This window comes from Eurypyga helias, unplaced genomic scaffold, assembly GCF_000690775.1.
Source record: "Eurypyga helias isolate BGI_N326 unplaced genomic scaffold, ASM69077v1 scaffold14420, whole genome shotgun sequence".
Classification (NCBI taxonomy): Eukaryota; Metazoa; Chordata; class Aves; order Eurypygiformes; family Eurypygidae; genus Eurypyga; species Eurypyga helias.
The window spans coordinates 109,684-127,949 of NW_010223982.1; the positions used below are offsets into that span (position 1 = coordinate 109,684).

The window sequence follows — 18,266 nt, forward strand, 5'->3', positions numbered from 1 at the left end:
GTAACAATTTATAGACACTCCTTGGCTTTACTGTATTTGAATTGGTGACCTAAAGGTGAAAGATTCTGCATTCCAAGACCAATGTCAGTGCTGTTCATTTTTCCCATCTTCTGAAGTTCAAAGTGGTAGAAGAAAGGGTTACATGGTTAAACACAGTTGTCTCTACTTTTTATCCAGTTAAATTTTTACCCTTAAAATTGTTCTAAGTATAAACCACAATCATACCAAATTTTGTCATGTATGGAGAACTTCTGATTAAAAAAGCCCTGTACCTCTGTTAAATAAAATAATCTTCTGGCAGATAATCAAACTTTGATATTAAAGAAGTCCTGCAAACAGTAAAGAAAAAATAGTATTACAAGTTCTATTGTGCCTTTTTAAAACTGACTGCTTATTTTAAGGCTTTCTAGTTAAGAGTATCACACAGCTTGCTTTGCCTAACAAAAATTATGGCAACAAAGAAAAATCCCATCATATTAGGATTTCATAATTTCTTTCACAAATCTCCATATTTTCTTCATTCCTTTAAAAAAGTTCTTTCTGATTCAACAATTCTGTTCTGTACTCAAAATATGAAACTTAACTAACACACACTCTCTTATTAGCTTCAGTGGTAAATTGAGTAAATTTATTTCCAGGAAATGGACTTGTGAAAATTCTCAAGGAATTCTTAGCTATATCTGGGGTAAGATGTTTCTGTCAAGACTTTGTAAAATTTAACCTGGTAATTTTTTTCTTTGGGGAATGGGAAGGGAATTGAGAGGAAACAAAGAAGAAAAAACAATTTCAGAAAAATTACAAAGGAATTTCCAATATTGAAGTAGTGTGTCTAAAGTGTAGTCAACTGAACAAAATATTCACAGTATGCTATTTATTTTTACTCACTGAGACAGCATTTTTATTCAGCTTTCCAAATACCTTAACTCTTCACCATTTTTAATGAGACAGGCATAAGAAAGAAGAATAACCTCTACTACAAATTTGTTACCCTGTTATTTAATCTGCTGGTTCAACAGTACATGTTTAAAGGTCTATCTTTCACCCACAGAGCAATGAAACACAAAACTGAGTACAATTGCAAATCCTTAATCTGATATTGTGAGGAGGACTTCTAATTTATCCTCTGAATGCATCAGCTCTACAAAGTAACTCTTGGCATACGGAGTTCATACTGCAAAAGCTATACAGTATTCAAGAGCTAAAAAATTATTTTCACAACCTGGGAACTATTTCTTCAGAGACTGATTGACTTTTATGATCTGTGCTATTTTATTTATTTTTGATTCAGCCACCATTTTCTACCATTGCCCTTTCCTGCTTTACGTTGTACAAATTTCAGCTATGTCAACCGAAGTAACTAGATCACAACATCCTTACAGGCACATTAAGGGACAAAAAAAAAAAAAAAAAAAAAAAAAAAAAAAAAAAAAAAAAGAGGGACCATGGCCTATTTGGTTTAACAACAGACCCAATGTCCATTCAAGCACATATAATTCAGAAGGCCTGTCTGCTGGCAATAAAGTCTGAAATTGGATACTTTGTGAGATTAATTACCTAGATAGGGCATGATAATGCTAGTCAAATGGGAAGGTAATTAAAGTGCACCTTCCATGAAAATTATTCATTGCTGATGGATCAGGTGACAGACAAATCAAAAAGCACTTAAAAAAGCTACAGGTTAACTTGTGGAAGGCCGTTCCTCCCTGGAAGTCACAGCTGCTTGTTCCTATCATAAGACAAAAGGCGGGAGGGTAACACAGGCTCTGAGAAAGAGGAACCCAGAGAATAGTTATCAGCATTGTGCCTGCAGACAAAGGGTCAGCTAGAGTGGAACCAGTCGGCCGGCAGCCTTCGGATTACTAGATGTCTCCGCTTGTATGCCATAAAGGGGTATTGGAACCATAAAAGGCGGCAAGTGATGTATTAATAAATTGACTAGTCCCCCGGGTGCAATCCTTATAGGCGGAGGACATGCTGCGGTAATCAAACGGGGTTATAAATTGTGTACATTGAATGGCACAAAATGTGTCTCACTTCATCACCGTTAAGTCAAGACTTCCTGAATTTGTCATTAACTCTTTCACTTCAATATATTTACTTAAACGTTAAAAGTAAGAGAAAGAGCTTACGATAACACAAGGGCAACTGATACAACCCAGCGGGATACACAGTCTAATGGAGATCACTGACTCTTACTTTCTACAGCTACAAGGGTCAAACAGCACACCTTTTACATCAAAGATCCCCTTGAGATGTACTGGATAAGTTCAAAACATTCAACTAAATGTGTTTCTGAACACACAGAAAAAAAAAATAAAAGGATTAAGACATTTTTTACAGCTAGCTTATGCAAATTCCCGAGGATTTATTCCCTACTAAAAAAAAATAATGGACCTATATATATGGTTAAGCACTTCCCACATCCCAGAAAATTTCAAAACAACCTTATTTTAGTTGCAACATCTGATTATTAAAATGTATGAAAATGGATAGTTGAATAATTATTGCCTTTTCTAATTTTATTTTTTAATGTGTACTAACTCTCTAGGCTGTGATATTAGGATAATTCTGACTGTTAAGTGGAAGTTAAATGGAAAGCAACTTTGTACCACCCTTTTTGTTTTTAATAATAGTAAACAGCCATTTTCAAGGCTTTAAATACCTAACAAGGTTTAAGGAAAACTTACCACTAACTTTGAATCAGAACATAAATAAGCAAGATTTTTTTTTTTTATCCTTTACTTGATTTCTTCTCCCAAAAATGTTCTTATGGTTTTCCCACAATTTGAAACAACAGTTCTGCTTGTTTTATAAATAACTTCAAAATAGTTTTCTGCATCTTCTGAATGTTTTTGCTTTCTTTTGGCTTCATAGCAAGTACAGGAAATGAAAATTTTAAGTGAGTAAAGAAAAGTGATGTAAACTTTAAAAATACAAACTACAAACTGAAGCCCTTTCTGTGTGCCCAGTGGAAAGCATAGCCTTTTTTCAAAACATAATTTATGACATAAGCTATGACTGTTCCCAGTCTAGGGGAGCATTTTATATTCAAGGAATTTTATATGATCATGTGACAAAAAAAGTCATGGTATTAGTTTAACAAATTCACTGCAGCTGACAGCTGTAGCATTTCCACCAGAAAAGTTGTGCTCATTTTATGGACAGTTTTATCACTCTGAGATTAGCTTTACAATATTTTCCAAGAAGTCAAATTTACTGAAGTTCCTAATTTATAAATATAACTCAGTAAAATTAGCAAATTTAATCTAGCCAACTGTAGTAGAGTTGAGGATGGAGTATGAACACATGCTTGCCCATACCAGTAATTTGTCAGTTTGGTTAACTATTTGGGCACAGGTGCGGCAATCTCAATATGGGCATGCTGTTTTGGGAAATAAAGAAGTTTAACTTTGAAAGCACAAGCCCTGGCATGCCAGGAACAGACAATGAACCCTAATACCTTTAATGTAGGCATAGCTTCGGTAAACAGTGAACACACATTAGCTTCTTTAGAGTCCCATTGCCTGTCTGCTAGCATCCAATTGGAGTTTGACCTATTGATTGAGAACTACAGATTGCTAAATGGGACAAGACTTGTCTGCTTGAGAGATCACCACCATCCTTTACCCGTGAGGTAGTCAGCAGAGGTGTGAAAGGTAGTTTCCTCTTTGGCATCTAGAAATTACTCTCCAAAGCATCATGAATGTGATAATATTCTGAGAGCCTGGGATACCTGCTAGGGCAAAGGTTGAGAAACAGCTCCCAGGAGGATGGCGAAGTAGTTCACTTGGTCTATTTATTGCTCATTGAAGGTTATCTGTTTGTAATTGTTCTGTGCTGCTGCATGGCTGACTTAATTTATTGCTTACACAAGTATATAACACCGATGAGTGGTCACTGCATTATTGTAGGCAAGATAAACTGTAAAGAACCTAGAGCCCTCCTAATGGGGACTCTTAACTAGCATTAAAATAAAAAGGGAGTATAAAATAAGTATTTTACATTTTTAAGCCATTTCCAACATTAATGATATAAACTGCAATCAAGTGAAATATCCCTATTTTTAAGGCACGCCTGTATACTGATATCCTCACAAAGCACCTTAGTTAATTCAGTCAATGGTAAAAGGCTTCAAAGAGTCTTAATAATGTGTATTATTAATAGGACTAGCAATTTTTTTTTTTTAGGAGCTTTAAAATCCTGAAGACAAATTATTTTTAAATTTGCTTGCTTGATTAGTATTTTCTTGAAAATAAATAGAAGCTTGTAAATATTTAATGTTAACACTGAGGCAAAAATTAACATTTGCATATGTGAGGGTGGAAGAGGGCATTCATGTCATCAACTTTTGGCAGTTAATTTAGGTGGCTAAAAGGGAAGGTAATCTAAAGCTTCCTCTGTAATTAAAGACAAGTCAATGCACAATTCCTAAATTTGGCTCTTGTTCCAAATCACTCCCTAAAGAAACCTATCAATCTCCACTGACTACAACAATGTAAATATCCACCAAATATTTAAATGCTAGTGTTTAATGCCAACATCAAAGAGCAGAACGTTTAGTCCTAAAATGTTTCATGTGATTAACTCTACACAATATAAAGAGCAACGACACTTTTCCCTCTTCATTACCATTTAAGCCGCAATACAAAAAAATCAGAACTAAGGGTGAAATTTTGATCTCAGCTACGCAAGGGAATATTTGGAATAATTCCACAGGAGGTCTACAGAGACAGATCATTAGAGTATTGGCTCTGAAATATTAACATCCAATTCCTCATTTCACAGCCCTGATTAGAGGCACTATGAACTTAAATAGACTCTTTAGTGAAGTAGATGGCATTTCTCTACATAAGCATCAGGGTTTACTAGCTCGGAATATGGCCTGCTGACTCAGCCACTATTGCCTGAAAGGAGCTTGGGTGATACAGGAAAAAAATGAGCACTCTGTGATGCATTAGGAAATTGAGTACTCAAAAAAGAGAAATGCTTAGGTGACAGACAGACAGAAAAGGTCAAAAGGAGAGATAGTAAATATATCCATCAGCAAGTATGAGATGGAAGATACAGAAGCTGAAGGGTCGACTGCTGCAAATGCATACATATGAGAGGTAACCCCAGATTCAATTGATAATTATGTACAACAAGCTGTTGAAATGTAGGTAAAAGTTTAGGAGGGTCATCCTTTAAAAGAAAAGCTAAGAATCACAGTAGCAGGACCTCACCCCTAGAGCCTCAAGCTCACTTCAGAGGAAGTGAGGAGATATGGCTTAAAAATTCTGAAAAATATACTAACAGGCTAGAAAAAAAAAGTGAGATTAAAAAGAGATAAATGTGTGATAAATGTATACATGTGTGTGCACATCTTTCCTCTCTTTTCTTTTCTCTGTGCCTCTATATGGCAGAGACCAGACAGAAATAAAATATGAAACATCCTATTCTGTGCTTCTAAGATTTACTTCATTAACATTAGAAAAATACCAACAGTTCTGTGAATAATTTTCCTTATCATTTTCTGTGTTTGTGTGCATGTGGATTTTCTCATGTCTGATACATGATTTAGCTCATTCAGTAAGCACAGGTCCTCATTGGCCTGTTGACTTCATAAAGATCTACCTCTCCGTCACACATCATTAAAACTGGTCAAAAATTGTTGACAGGGGACAAAGGAGATGAAAGAAAATTGTCCAAAGGAATACACATCTAGCACACTCATGTAGCCTTGTATGTTTAGAAAACTGAGCTAAAAATAACCTTTTCTTAAATAGCACTAATACTAAAATGGCCTGAGTCTCATGACTTGTTCTGCTTGCTGTGAAAATTTAAATGTACAGATGAAAAAGCAGCAAGTTAAGTAGTTTACAGCTGTCATTGAAGCCTGGTTTATTTTGAGGGTTGCTATCACAAACAACCTACCTTGTGGAAACATAAAATGCAGCTTGTTATAATCTCAAATTTAGGACATTTATATTGGTCCCACAATAAGAAGATTTCTGTGTTATTATCATGAGCATGATTTAGTTGACTTATGGTCACATGCAGACACCGTTATGTAACACTTAGCTCAGACAAATGACTCTGTTCTTGATCTTCCTTATTCTAGTGTAGTTAATGACCAAATATTGTTAAAAATTGGGACACTAATTATCTGATGTCGACATGTAATGGATAATTAAGAATTGCTCACTCTGAAGCCATGCTAATTGTTTTTCATAGGTCTCCTTCTCTCGTCCTTGTGTCCTCAACAAAGCAAGCAGCTACAGGTTTATGCGTACATCTCTGTCACGTACTTTGTCACAGAACATACATCATCCTTTCTGGCTCATCCCCGATTAATTTTACTGGCTTGCAGCAATTATCTCTCCCTTTGTGACTGACCTCCTGGTAAATGGAGTGCATGATAGCTGGGCAATTTTTTCCTGCATATTTTACCACTTAATTGATCCTTGTTGGCTGCCCACAACAGAATATACTAAACTTAAGTCATAAAATGCTGAAATTGAGAGAAAGTGGTAGCCATGTTTTAGCGATTGTAGTCGACAGCTGTAAAAATCAGATCTTGATAATGTTCTCTCATTTACCCTATTACTTGGATCAGTTGGCTAAAGCTGTTAATGATCCTCTTGGATCAATGTCTTTTGCTTGTAGCTATAATTTACTGCATTGGTGGATTAGTACAGATGTTTTCATAGATAGCTCTGCATCACTCCACCAGATTGCTGTCTGCATCAAATTTGCTTCCATTCATCACCAAAGAAGCAAAGAAGATGATAATCAGCATCTCCTATCTTAACATTAACTACTGAACTCAAGATAACACTTCTATTGTTGTCAATTTTCACCCTTCAACCATGGCTTCCTCAGTAAATTGCCCTGAGAATTTCTTCTAGAAAGAGATCCAATGATTTTGACTATAACAGGGAAAGACTACAGAAATGCCAAACTGTACAACACAATTAATACACTTAACAGTAGTAGATATAACTGTTCAATTAGAAATAGGCCCTGTGGAGTTAGGGCTGGTTCTATCACATGAAAAACAGAAGAAACTACATAGGGAAGTAGTGGCAGAAATGGCAAAAATTGTCTAGACATTAATTATTCAGGCTATTACAGCACCTGAAAAATCTGCTGCCACCCACTGAGCTGTCAAAGTGGGTGTCAGCAATGGTTACTGCTATTTGGGAAGATGTCTCCCCTTTTTATTACTCCAGTAGTGTCAGTAAGATCAAACCCAGCTCTTTACAGACCTTTATTTTGCCCTGATTTTTCAAGCCATTTCAGCTACCTTCACCCTTACCTACCAGAGGCAAACTATTAATTCTTGGGACATTAATGCTCCCTAAACAGCCAGAAGACCATGGGCCAGAAGGGGAAGATTTGCGTTTTTCACCTGATGACCCATTTAGCCAAAAATCTGTTTTTCCTACTAAAAAGGCAGGCTTGCTGGCACATGCAACAAGTAAAAAATAAATAACTGAATAAAATATGATCTGTTCCAAAGGAGGAGCAGCAGAATCTCTGACTCCAGTTCTAATGAGAATAATATAAAAAGCAAACTGGCAATACACTTTCTTAAAATACTGGACAAGTCTACATGGCAGCTCTTTCTAGACAGTTAATTATCAGACTGAACTTCATCCCTAAGTGGTGTACTTGAAACTTGCTTTAAGGAAGCTCTTGATTCAAGGCATTCTTTATCCCTTCCTGCAGTGCATTTTTGGCATACTAAGTACACTAACTGTGACATACTCACAAGGAAGATCTTCCAGCTATTAAGCAGACACTAGTGTGAGCAATCTCTCCCATCTAGAAGTTGCATGTTTAGCTATGATTTCATATAAACTGAATGGAGAAACTTCTTTAGCTCTCCCTGTATAAGATATCTTCCCCCTTTCAAGGATTTCTACTGGACATATCACAGTAGGCTGGCTCCATGCATTCTGCCATCAAATGCTTCACTCCATAGAAATGCTACAGCTTAAGAATTTTTTAATTTACTACATACAACCTCCATTAGGATTTCACACACTTGCAATAGTGGTTTTTAGTAGTGATGCTTGTTTCTCATCGAAAAAGCATCTGTGTATGTAGAGGGTTTTGTTTGTTCTAATGACAGTGGTATTTGAACTCTTCAAAAGGTCTGAAATAAACTATCAAATATTAGAAAATGTCTTAGTTTGCTACAAATATGATCATACTGTTTTTCTTTGAATTTTGTTCTTCCAGGCAAAATAATGAAGAAATGAAACACCTTAATAATAAATTACATTGCACTGAAGTAAGATCTCAAAACTCATGAGTACAGTGGGTTTTGGCTAGATTAATTCAAACAATACGTATTATTCTGTCCTATCAATATTAATATTTCACAGTTTTGTTCATTGAGGGAGTGCAAATCTGTTTTGTAAATACCAAAACCCAAATCTTCCTTGTGCTTTTATAAGGTCAACTATGTGTTGTTATTAGCTGCAAAGAAGAAACAGGAAGCTTAACCAAACAAATGAAAGATATAATTAAGAAATCTTACGACAGAATCAGAGCAGATCTTTGGTTTTGCTGGTTGCCCCACTATTTTTCTTTTACTCTTAGGTCTCAATATAGCCATGACTGTTTCACCTAAAATGATCTCCTATGGAAATTCTAAAGTTCCAGGACAAACATTTGCCTACATTTCATAACCATCATCATGACATTGTTTTGGTAATACAACGATTCATGTAGCCAATATCCCAAACAAATATCATTGAGTTAATAAGTGATGGTGTTAAGCAGTTATCTGGATCCTGCACCCAGTTACCATACTAGAGTCGGCAGGAAGCAAAAAAAAAAAAAAAAAATCTGGATATACAGTTCTGCGGCCAAAATCAAAGGTCTATGGAATTTTTCTTTCTTTGCACATGAGTTAGTTACCTACACTAGACTGTGAATCACCATGTGTAATTCTATCAAGTGATTTCTTGTCTTTGTAGCGCAGGTATATTGAAAGTCTTTGGGGTTGGCCAGATCCTCACAGAACTATGTATAAAAGTCCCCAGAGAGCATAATAAAGCTCAAAGAGTGCTATTTAGTTTTCACTCTTTTCTAAAGGACTTATGGCCAGGAGAAATAATCTAGCTACAGATGAAGTGAAAGAAGCAGCCAGGCATATTTATGAAGGTGTCACAAGAAGACCTCTTTAGCTCTTTCATTTTACAAACCTTTATGGGATTGGTCATAGAAAATGTGATGTTAACACACATATTTTCTTTTCTAGGTGACGATTAATTTTTCATCACTGCTTTTAAGACAATTAGTGTAACTCGATACATATTGATAAACCTCGAGGAGATATCTGGCCCGTGTTTGTAACATTGGAAGAAAAAGTGGCTCCTAGTCCTTTGTGTCACATTAGCAAACCAAATATTTCTTTCTTTGGATAAATTGTAATTTATATCACTTATTTTTTTTCTCCAGGAGCATATCTGATGAGATTATGCTTTAGCAGTGTACATTTAACTGTGGTGACATAACCTGCTATTTCAATAGCTCAGTCCACAGGAAAGTTAACAGCCATATGCGTCTCCTAGCAGGTTGCTACCAAACATTTAACATACATAGAAGCTTAACCTGACTATTTCTCATTCAGAGCTTTGGTTCTGTGAAGCTGAAGGTTTACATTGTCTCTGTGTAGTTACACTAGAGTGTAGGTTCCCACTATTTTTATTTCTAAATATTGTAAAATGCGTGTAGTTTCTACTAGAAAAACGTACTTAGTTTCTTAGCAAAAATTATTACATCTATTTGTAAAAAGCTTTTACGATAAAGCTGGACAGACAAGAGTTTTGATACACAGTTTGAAAAAAAAAGTAATATTTTTAGTATACTAAAAAATGAAAAATTAAATTACAATCAGCCACAAACTGATGTGCAAAAACCAGCTACAGTCAGACTCAAAATGTGATATGAAGTTAACATTTCCTTTCAGGATGACAGAGTGCCCATTGCTTTGGTTCCTGTGTGTTCTGATAGAGCATGAGGTTCAAATCCTGCTCCTATTGAAGTCAATGACAAAACTTCCATTGACTTCAGCGGTGCAGGATCAGACCCTAAGCAACACAGCTATTATCTGCTTTCTTGCTTTCTCTCTTATCTTTCAGTGAAAAATATTAGAACAAATTAGAACTAAATATTACAAAAAACTAATTACTATCAATTGGCTAGTGTGTGGTAAGTTTTCTTATAAAAATATTGCTTGCCATTTCAAATTTTGATATATACCCTGTATTTGTATATCAAATATTAACAAAACTTATGAATATCATATATGTCATACCGTAGTATATCCTATATAGATGATTCTTTCTTTATGAAAATCCTTTAAAAAAAATAACATTTAGCAATCTTACATTAATACCCCAACTTAACAATTCTACAGTATCTTCATAACCTTATGGATTTCACTATATTAAGTATGACCTGATACAATCAGAGAATGAACAAACTGCTTTCCCTGATCTGATCATATTTGTTGTACAGAGACTGGAATTCTTATAAAAATTTTATCCATCAGTTTAATTCAGGCATAAATTCAATTACTGACTTCTGGAAGAATAATAACTTCCACATGTAGTTAATTTCTATTCTAGTTTTTCCTTTTTCAGTTGGTGGCCATGAAGTGCAGAACAGTTACGGAACAATGCTGTCTGCCTACTGGTCTAGAAAGAAGTTAAAACAGATTAAAATTTATCTTAAGTATTATTAAGAGGAAGCAGTCACATCTTTGTAGCTCCCATTAAACTTAACAAAGTAGTAACCCAAAATACAATCATCATAACATATGTATTTGTAAAAACCACAGCTTAATGAAAACCATTGGGGAACATTAGTTTTGAAAAATGGCTTTTTATGTAAAATAATTCTCTCAGCTTAACAGGTGGAACGTGCTTGGTAAAAAGAAAAAAAGAAAATAAAAAGAAAAAAACTACAAAACCAACCAAAAAACCCATTATTTTTATAATTGGATTTTTTTTTTTTACATGAAGCATTGTTTTTTTATATATATACAGATGATGTCGCCATATCAAGGTAGGAAAGCAGATCTACAATTAAAGGCTTGAAGATGATGTGTAGCTCAAAAAGTGAAGTCACTAGCAGGAAATATCAAATGAAACCTACATCTAAAGAAGTCCTTTGAAATGGCAAAACAGAAGCAATGGTCAGTTGAATGCTGAAGCTATTTGTAATAAGCTGTCATGTATCACCGGCAGTGAACATTGGATGGAAGGCACAGGTGAAGGTAGATAAAAACAACTTGGCAGCAGAATGAGAGGACACCGAAACGTTCCAGGAAAGGAGAGAAGAGAGAATAGGACTAGAAGGTGAGGTGAAAGCAACTGGGAAAGCCAGAGGCATGTCTTCTTGATTGCTGAGGGGGAACTCATTGCTGAAGAAAAGTCAGGCTTAAGTGAGACTGGCAGGCAACAGGAAACAAAATATATGGTCAACAGTGCAGAGACTATGAAAGAGGAAACTTAAAAAAATTAGTAGAGATAATTGAGAACTGGGGAAAATGTTAAGAGAAGCAAAGAAGAGAAAAATTATAAGCAGCAACAATGAAAGAAGAATGTAGAGTAGGACAGAATGCAGTGTCTCTCCTGTTTAGAGACTTCAGAAGTACCTAAGAAAGGCAGAATGCGTCACACAGCTTTACATAAGGGATGGTTTGTTTCCTTCATGCATTCAATCATTTGTTCTTGACATCTAAATCAATGGTATTGTTGCTAATAGTCATGATTTTATAGCATTTAATGTTTTTTCTGTTCAAGTTGCTGGGATAATGCAACTTTGACAAATTCAGTTTCTTTTTCTATTTTTAACTGTGAATTTTGGGATCTGATTTTTGAATGAAAAGGTCTGAAAATTGAACTCGAAGACATAAAAAAAGGAAAAGCAAATCAACATATACATAATAAATTGTTACTGAAAAAAAAAATTGCAAGGGTAAGGCTTGATTATGGAACTGAATCAGGGGTTTTAACATCTTCAAGTTGTCAGCAATGAGTACATCTAAAGGCACAGTATGACCTGAGTGCTGTGAGGCACTTTTCTCTTGCTGTGAAGAAGCAGCGAGTATTAGCAATTCCTCCCGTCATAAGAACAGAGAGTACATTTAGGAACAGGTATTGGCATTACATTTAACTTTTGTTTGGCATGTTTAGTTATGGTAATAAGATATGATGAATATCCACTTGGATCTGATTTTTTCTTTCCAATGAGTATAAAGACAACTCAAACTGGCTCAGGACAGTTACTTAAATTTTCTCAAACTCTGATAAACATTGGAATTCATCCAACCGATCTTAAGTTTTCTCAAAGTCAGGCTGGGCTGGGTGAATATCACCCTTTCTCAGAGACCAGTCCATTGTCCATTACATTTGCAAAAGTGTCAACAGAAAAATTATACAGTTGTTATTGAAACTCATACTTTTTAAAGATTTGAAAATGCATAAATGCTAAAATCTATGAAATATTCATCTTCTGTGAAACCTATCTGATTCTATTAGCCTTTTGAGTGTTATATGGAAAACATAAAATTTGGAAATTAATTTGATGGATCAAAAGGTACTACCAGTGCCTCAGAAAGGTGAATATCTTATTAGGGAAGTGGTAAATTTTATCTTTGGTAAACAACCATTCAATAAACTTTCAAAGGTAGTGTTTGTCAGCTGTTTGCCAGCTGCAGTTCTTCAGCACATTCACCTATTATAACTGGGGTTTATTCACATTTAAATCTGAATTCTACAAGGATGCAGGGGTTCACACAGATCAGCTTGCAATACAGGCATGACATCTTGTATTCTTTATATGATGCTGGATAGGCAAGATATGAAACAAGATGGTTTACTCCTGGGGGACTCAGTGCACTTAATCTTTTACCTCTGATTCTGGCTCAGTTCTTTCATGCTTTTGTCAAAAAACAAAACAAAGCAAAATAAAAAGCCTCATGGTTCTTGGCTACAGCATCAAAAATATGCCATATGACAAGTGATAGCCTAGTCACAAAGTCTTTTTAACACAAAGAATGAATAGTGATGTGTCATAAGTGTGTATATATATATATGAGCAATATGAAATGCTGCCTACCCAGTTGCAGTCATTTTTTGTGTTATTTCCACAAATATAAATAGTTTTTTATCAGCCACCTGGTTCTTTCCTGTGACATGCTCTCTTTGTCTTATCAGAAGCTTTTTATATATGGGTGAAGAAACACTGAATATATTACATAACCCCATTCTTTTATCAATAATTTCCTGTTATCATTACACAATTATTTAAATTTTATGAATATGGCCACAAAGGATCAATTCAATTAAACCAAAACTACAATAGAAAAAGCTCACTGCAAGCCTCTGTGCAACTGGTGAACCTAGTAATTATATATAGCCACCTATTGTGCTAGCATAATAACATGTGAAGAAGGTTTAGTTAGACACATTTACACACATAAAAGTAATATGGGCACAGAAAAAGTCATTTTTGCCGAAAGTATAGAACAGTCACACAGTAACAAATGAGAGCTGCGTGAATCCTAGTTTACTTGGCTATAAATAAATCCAACATTTTCTTTCTCTCCATGGTAAAATAAAATAGGAGCACAGAAGCATAACAGTCTCCTTTGAGCAACCAGTCTCTTTCTGTTCAATTATAGTCATCAATCTGTTCCACCTAAAATATTTTCCTCCTTGAGAAACCAAAGAAATCAGTATTAGGATCCAAAACATGCTGTTGCAAAAATAATGTAAAGGAGGTCTTTCTTTTTGATGAATGCATTTGTTCTGAAAGACTGTATTTTCTTTAACATCAATTTTGTAATTTGGATTTTAAAAAATGCTGCATTTATATGGTACTTTTAATCAGAAAATCTTGAAGAGCTTGGTAAGGAAAGGTAGGGGTTACCTTAATTTTACAGAGAAAACTGCAACAAAGAGAGCTTGAAGCCTTTCTTTTATTTTTCCCCCAACTCTGTTTCCTATGTATATTCCATTTAGATGCCCAACTGGAAGCTTTTAAATCCAGAAATTCAGAAAGGCTAAACAGGCAAAGCTTCAGCAGTACAAGTACACTTTCTCTCAATTCTCAACAGTGACAGTGTCAGATTCTGTACCACTGGGAAACGCTCGCCTGTGCATAATCCCACAGCAAACCAGAGAGCATGGAAGTACCAGAGTCAGGTCTGTTGCTTATTGCTACATGCCCTTACAAAACTTATCTAGGAAGGTTTTTCCATTACTTGACAACACTAGGTAAAGCCTAAATCTTGTATCATATATATATGCAAGCTAGTTTATGTTAGTTTATATTAGTTTCACTAACATCTCTGGGCTTGAGATTAGGATCATTTCATAAAATCATATAGCATATGTTGCTTATAAGATAACACAGGATAACTGTATTATATCTTCTGGTCTGAAAAAAACTATAAATCTATAACTATGAGAACACAAGACTATTAACTATAATGAACTATTTTGGGGGTAACATGACAACCATCTGAGTAAGGCTTTTTCATCTTCCTGAGATGCGACACTAGCCACAAAATTGCACTGTCTCTTCCTTTACCCTGTGTGCCACTGAACCATCAAGGCACATAAAGTAAAGCCAATTTGATTTAGCTAAGTAGGAAAAAATCCAAATCCTCTTCTTCGTCTGGTTGTTCTGTATAGACATATACAGAGAACAAAACACTGTCCACCTGTGACGGTTTGAAGAATTATAGAGGATTATTTTAAAGATGAAAAATCAAGGTGCCAAAATAATACAATCTGTGGTGCAAAAACAGTTTCAGGGTAAGTTTTCTGTGCTCAAAATCTCATCATAAACTCCAAGAACTCAACAAGCACTGAGACCAATCCTTCCAGTCGCAGGGATGGTTCCAAAATAATATAAAATATGCATTTGGTATCCAGGACAGCACTATGGGGAAATGAAATATCCCATAAATATTCCAGCCTAACTTTAAACAACTATATAAACATCCCAGGTTTGGGGGGAGGAAGGAAAGGTTTTGAAGCAAATTTCTTCTCCTTTTGTTTTTCTTTTTTGAGATGACCGTCTGTAATGCACAAAAATAACTACAGTTTTTCCTATCTGTTCATTGCCCCTGTATGGTGAGTTTGTCCTCAGTTGAAAGCATTACTGTAGAGGATCATTTCTACTGCACTAAAAAAGAATAGCTTGATCACAGTCATTAAAATTCCCCCCAAGATGTAAGTATGAAGTGTCCTTTAAAACACTGTTTGACTGTTCTTACAGCAAGCATTCACTTCATAATTTATTTTAAGACATTTATTCAGATGCCAGATCTTGCAATTAATAATCAGTTTAAGACCTTTTGTTCAATATATAAAAGGTTAGTTTTACTATCCTCTCTTAAATCCCACAGTGCACTATTGTAGATTCAGAGGCCTATAATTTTTATCGACGAGCAACTCGTCATTTCAGGAACCTAAATCAGAGAATTCTTTTTTTTCACTCAGCATGCAGACAACTAAAGCCCTTTTTTCCCCTGGGGTGATATGCTGCTTTGATTTTATTTTCCCTGACATTTCACCTGTCAGATTATGAAAAGTAGAAGAAACAAAAGAATAATCATCACATTCTCCCTAAATCTCATAATCAAATATCTGGAAATATAAGATAAATTAGAAACATTTTCCTGAGGGAAAACATGAACACTAAAACCACCATCAGATATCCAAATCATATTACAGTGACCCATACAGGTTTAAAAAATTCAGGAAACCAGCACTGGACTGTCACATCTAGTCTTTCTACCTTCAAATATTAGGGAATGACCCACAACAATTTAAGAAGGAAACAAAAAGTTCCAGAGTTATGAAAACCAATTTAATAATAAAGCTCTATGTATTCTTTAAGTCTTTCTTGAATGTTTTCTGAAAGCAATCCTGAGGCCAAGAAACAGGAGAGGTTACCATGAAATAGTATAAGCTCAATTTAACTAGTTGGCAAGGTGAAAAGATTAATGAGCCAGAACACACCAAACACGCTCCTGATTTATTGCATCTGCAGTTTGCATGTTCCCAATTTCTCTCAGTCACAAAGTGTTGAGATTCATAAGTGATGAAAACTTACCTGCTTGACCAGTGGTAATACTGACAGCTGCAAAAAGCCTCTGGGAACGACTCAAGTCAGAAACCCCATTCACAGCTTCAACTTCAAACGTGTAGTTAGCATGAGCAAGCAGGTCCATGACAGTGACATAGTTATCTACTAATCCAGTTTGCTGGGGCATATATCCAATGTTACTCCCACAGGGAACGCATTCGCCCTGCTCCCAGCTGCACCTCTTGCACAAAATGCGGTAGGTCACATCATTTCTTCCTCCGTTGTCAGCAGGAGGACTCCACTCTAAACTCACAGTAGTCTGGTTGATATTGAAAATGAGGTTCTGTGGTGCAGATGGAGGTCCTATGTAACACACACAAAAGTCCAGGGTAATTGCAGAGAACCATGGTGGGACATTTAGCTAGCATTTTAATTACTGAGACAGAAAATAGTTGAAGCATTTTTCTTCACATAAACATTTCATTATTTTTAGTGCAAGCTGCATAAAAGCTTCCTTGAACTCTCTTGGCAAGAGCTTTGTTTATTTTCCATTAATGCATCAGAATAACAATTGTCTGCATATTTACTGCAACTGACATTAGCCATTTCTCTTCTGTGCAATTAAAAGGATTGGTTAATGTACCTTAAAGGTTGTCTTTTATAGTTTTCCCAAGTATAGGATTTGTTTGTCTCTTCTAAACATACTTCACCAACCACATCTAGTCCTTTGTTACTAGCTTTCATATGATTTACAGATATTTGGTGTTGCTTTGAATTTGGGAGACTTCTACGGTTTGAACCACCAATCTGTGTAGGCTAGTCTGTTTGCAGTTAGAAGGTTAAGCCAGACGCAATTACAGTTCAATCAAAGCTCAAATCCACACAGATTACTTTTTATTTTTCTTGTTACTCATTTTGGTATTATATCACATAAAGCACACTGTCTACAACAATTTTACCGCCATGGAAAACCTCTGCCTGTATTCTATCTATTACAATGAGTTACACACTTACCCAACATGCAATGTTTTCCAATGTTATATCAAGCAAACACAAAAATTATATTTATGCTGATTCTATATTCACTGTTAACTTTTCTTCCCCTCTGGTTTCAATTTCATTTACCGTTGTAAATGTACTTTTCAAATATATGAAAAGTCAAACAAACTGCTAGCTACAAGTGGCTGCACCTGGTTGGTTAAGCAATGTCCTTTACTATTAAATTCATGACAGACTCACTTGTGCATGCGACATATGGTGGATCAGAAGGTGCTCTATAATAGCTATCTTCACAATCGCATCTTGAAGATCCTTCCTTGTCAGAGAAGCTGTGAGTAGGGCAGCGGGAGCACTGCAGATCTTGTGAGGAGGATTTGTAGAATCCACGGCCACAAGCTAAGGCAGAACAAAACAAATTAAGGTTTAGATTTGCATGGACTACTATTCCGATCTTTTTTTGTCCCTGTCACATGAGGTACACATTCCTGTGAACATCTGAATTACCCACTCTGTTATGCCAGCGCAAGCAAGACACTAAGTTCACAATTTCTCTTTCTTCAGTTGGTGCTGTTAATGATTTTGTGGCATTTTTATGAGTTCAGGCATATGCTACAAATACCTCAACAGTTGGCAGCATAATATTTTAACACAGGGGCCACAGACATATAACAAGCATCTGTTTTTCACCAAAGAAGAGTACAATAATGGTGTGAAACAGCTGGATGCCTGCAACCGGCCTAAACAAGGGAAAAGCAGTCTGGAGAAGTTCTGCTCTAAGGCCACTGAAGTGTTTCTGGTGTCTGAAGTGGTTGATTTTGAATTAATGAGCGAAAGTTACTCTTCCCTGATCTGAGGAACCCAAAGAACCTGTAACTCACCAGTGAACCCTGATCCCAAGGGAAGAATGAGACATGAACACTTACTAGATAGGCAATGCTGGTAGGAACAAGAAGAAAGAGGAGGGCAGACAGTGTAAGCTGCACAATTGATTTTTCTAGTTTCACAGAGAGAGACAACTAGGCTGAAACAAATTTACTAAAACTTTCAAGGGAAAGTTAAAAGGTAGCTAATTGGAAATATGTATACAAGACCATTTCATACTTCGGATTGCCTGCTGTGAACTCACGGAAGCAAAAAATGTGTTCCAAAACTTATGTTGAGAA

The 18,266-nt window shown here is 35.7% G+C and overlaps 1 protein-coding gene across 1 annotated transcript in view; it reads right to left on the bottom strand.

The window, feature by feature from the left end:
- LOC104515886 (ephrin type-A receptor 7) overlaps positions 1–17,499 on the bottom strand; it is a gene marked incomplete at its 5' end in the record, with an annotated part of 94,006 nt that extends 76,507 nt beyond the window's left edge. The window contains 2 exons of the mRNA XM_010160067.1: positions 16,132–16,467; positions 17,344–17,499. Of these exons, the coding sequence (XP_010158369.1) occupies positions 16,132–16,467; positions 17,344–17,499 (492 nt within the window). The remainder of the gene's footprint in view (positions 1–16,131; positions 16,468–17,343) is intronic.
- Positions 17,500–18,266: the final 767 nt, after the last annotated feature.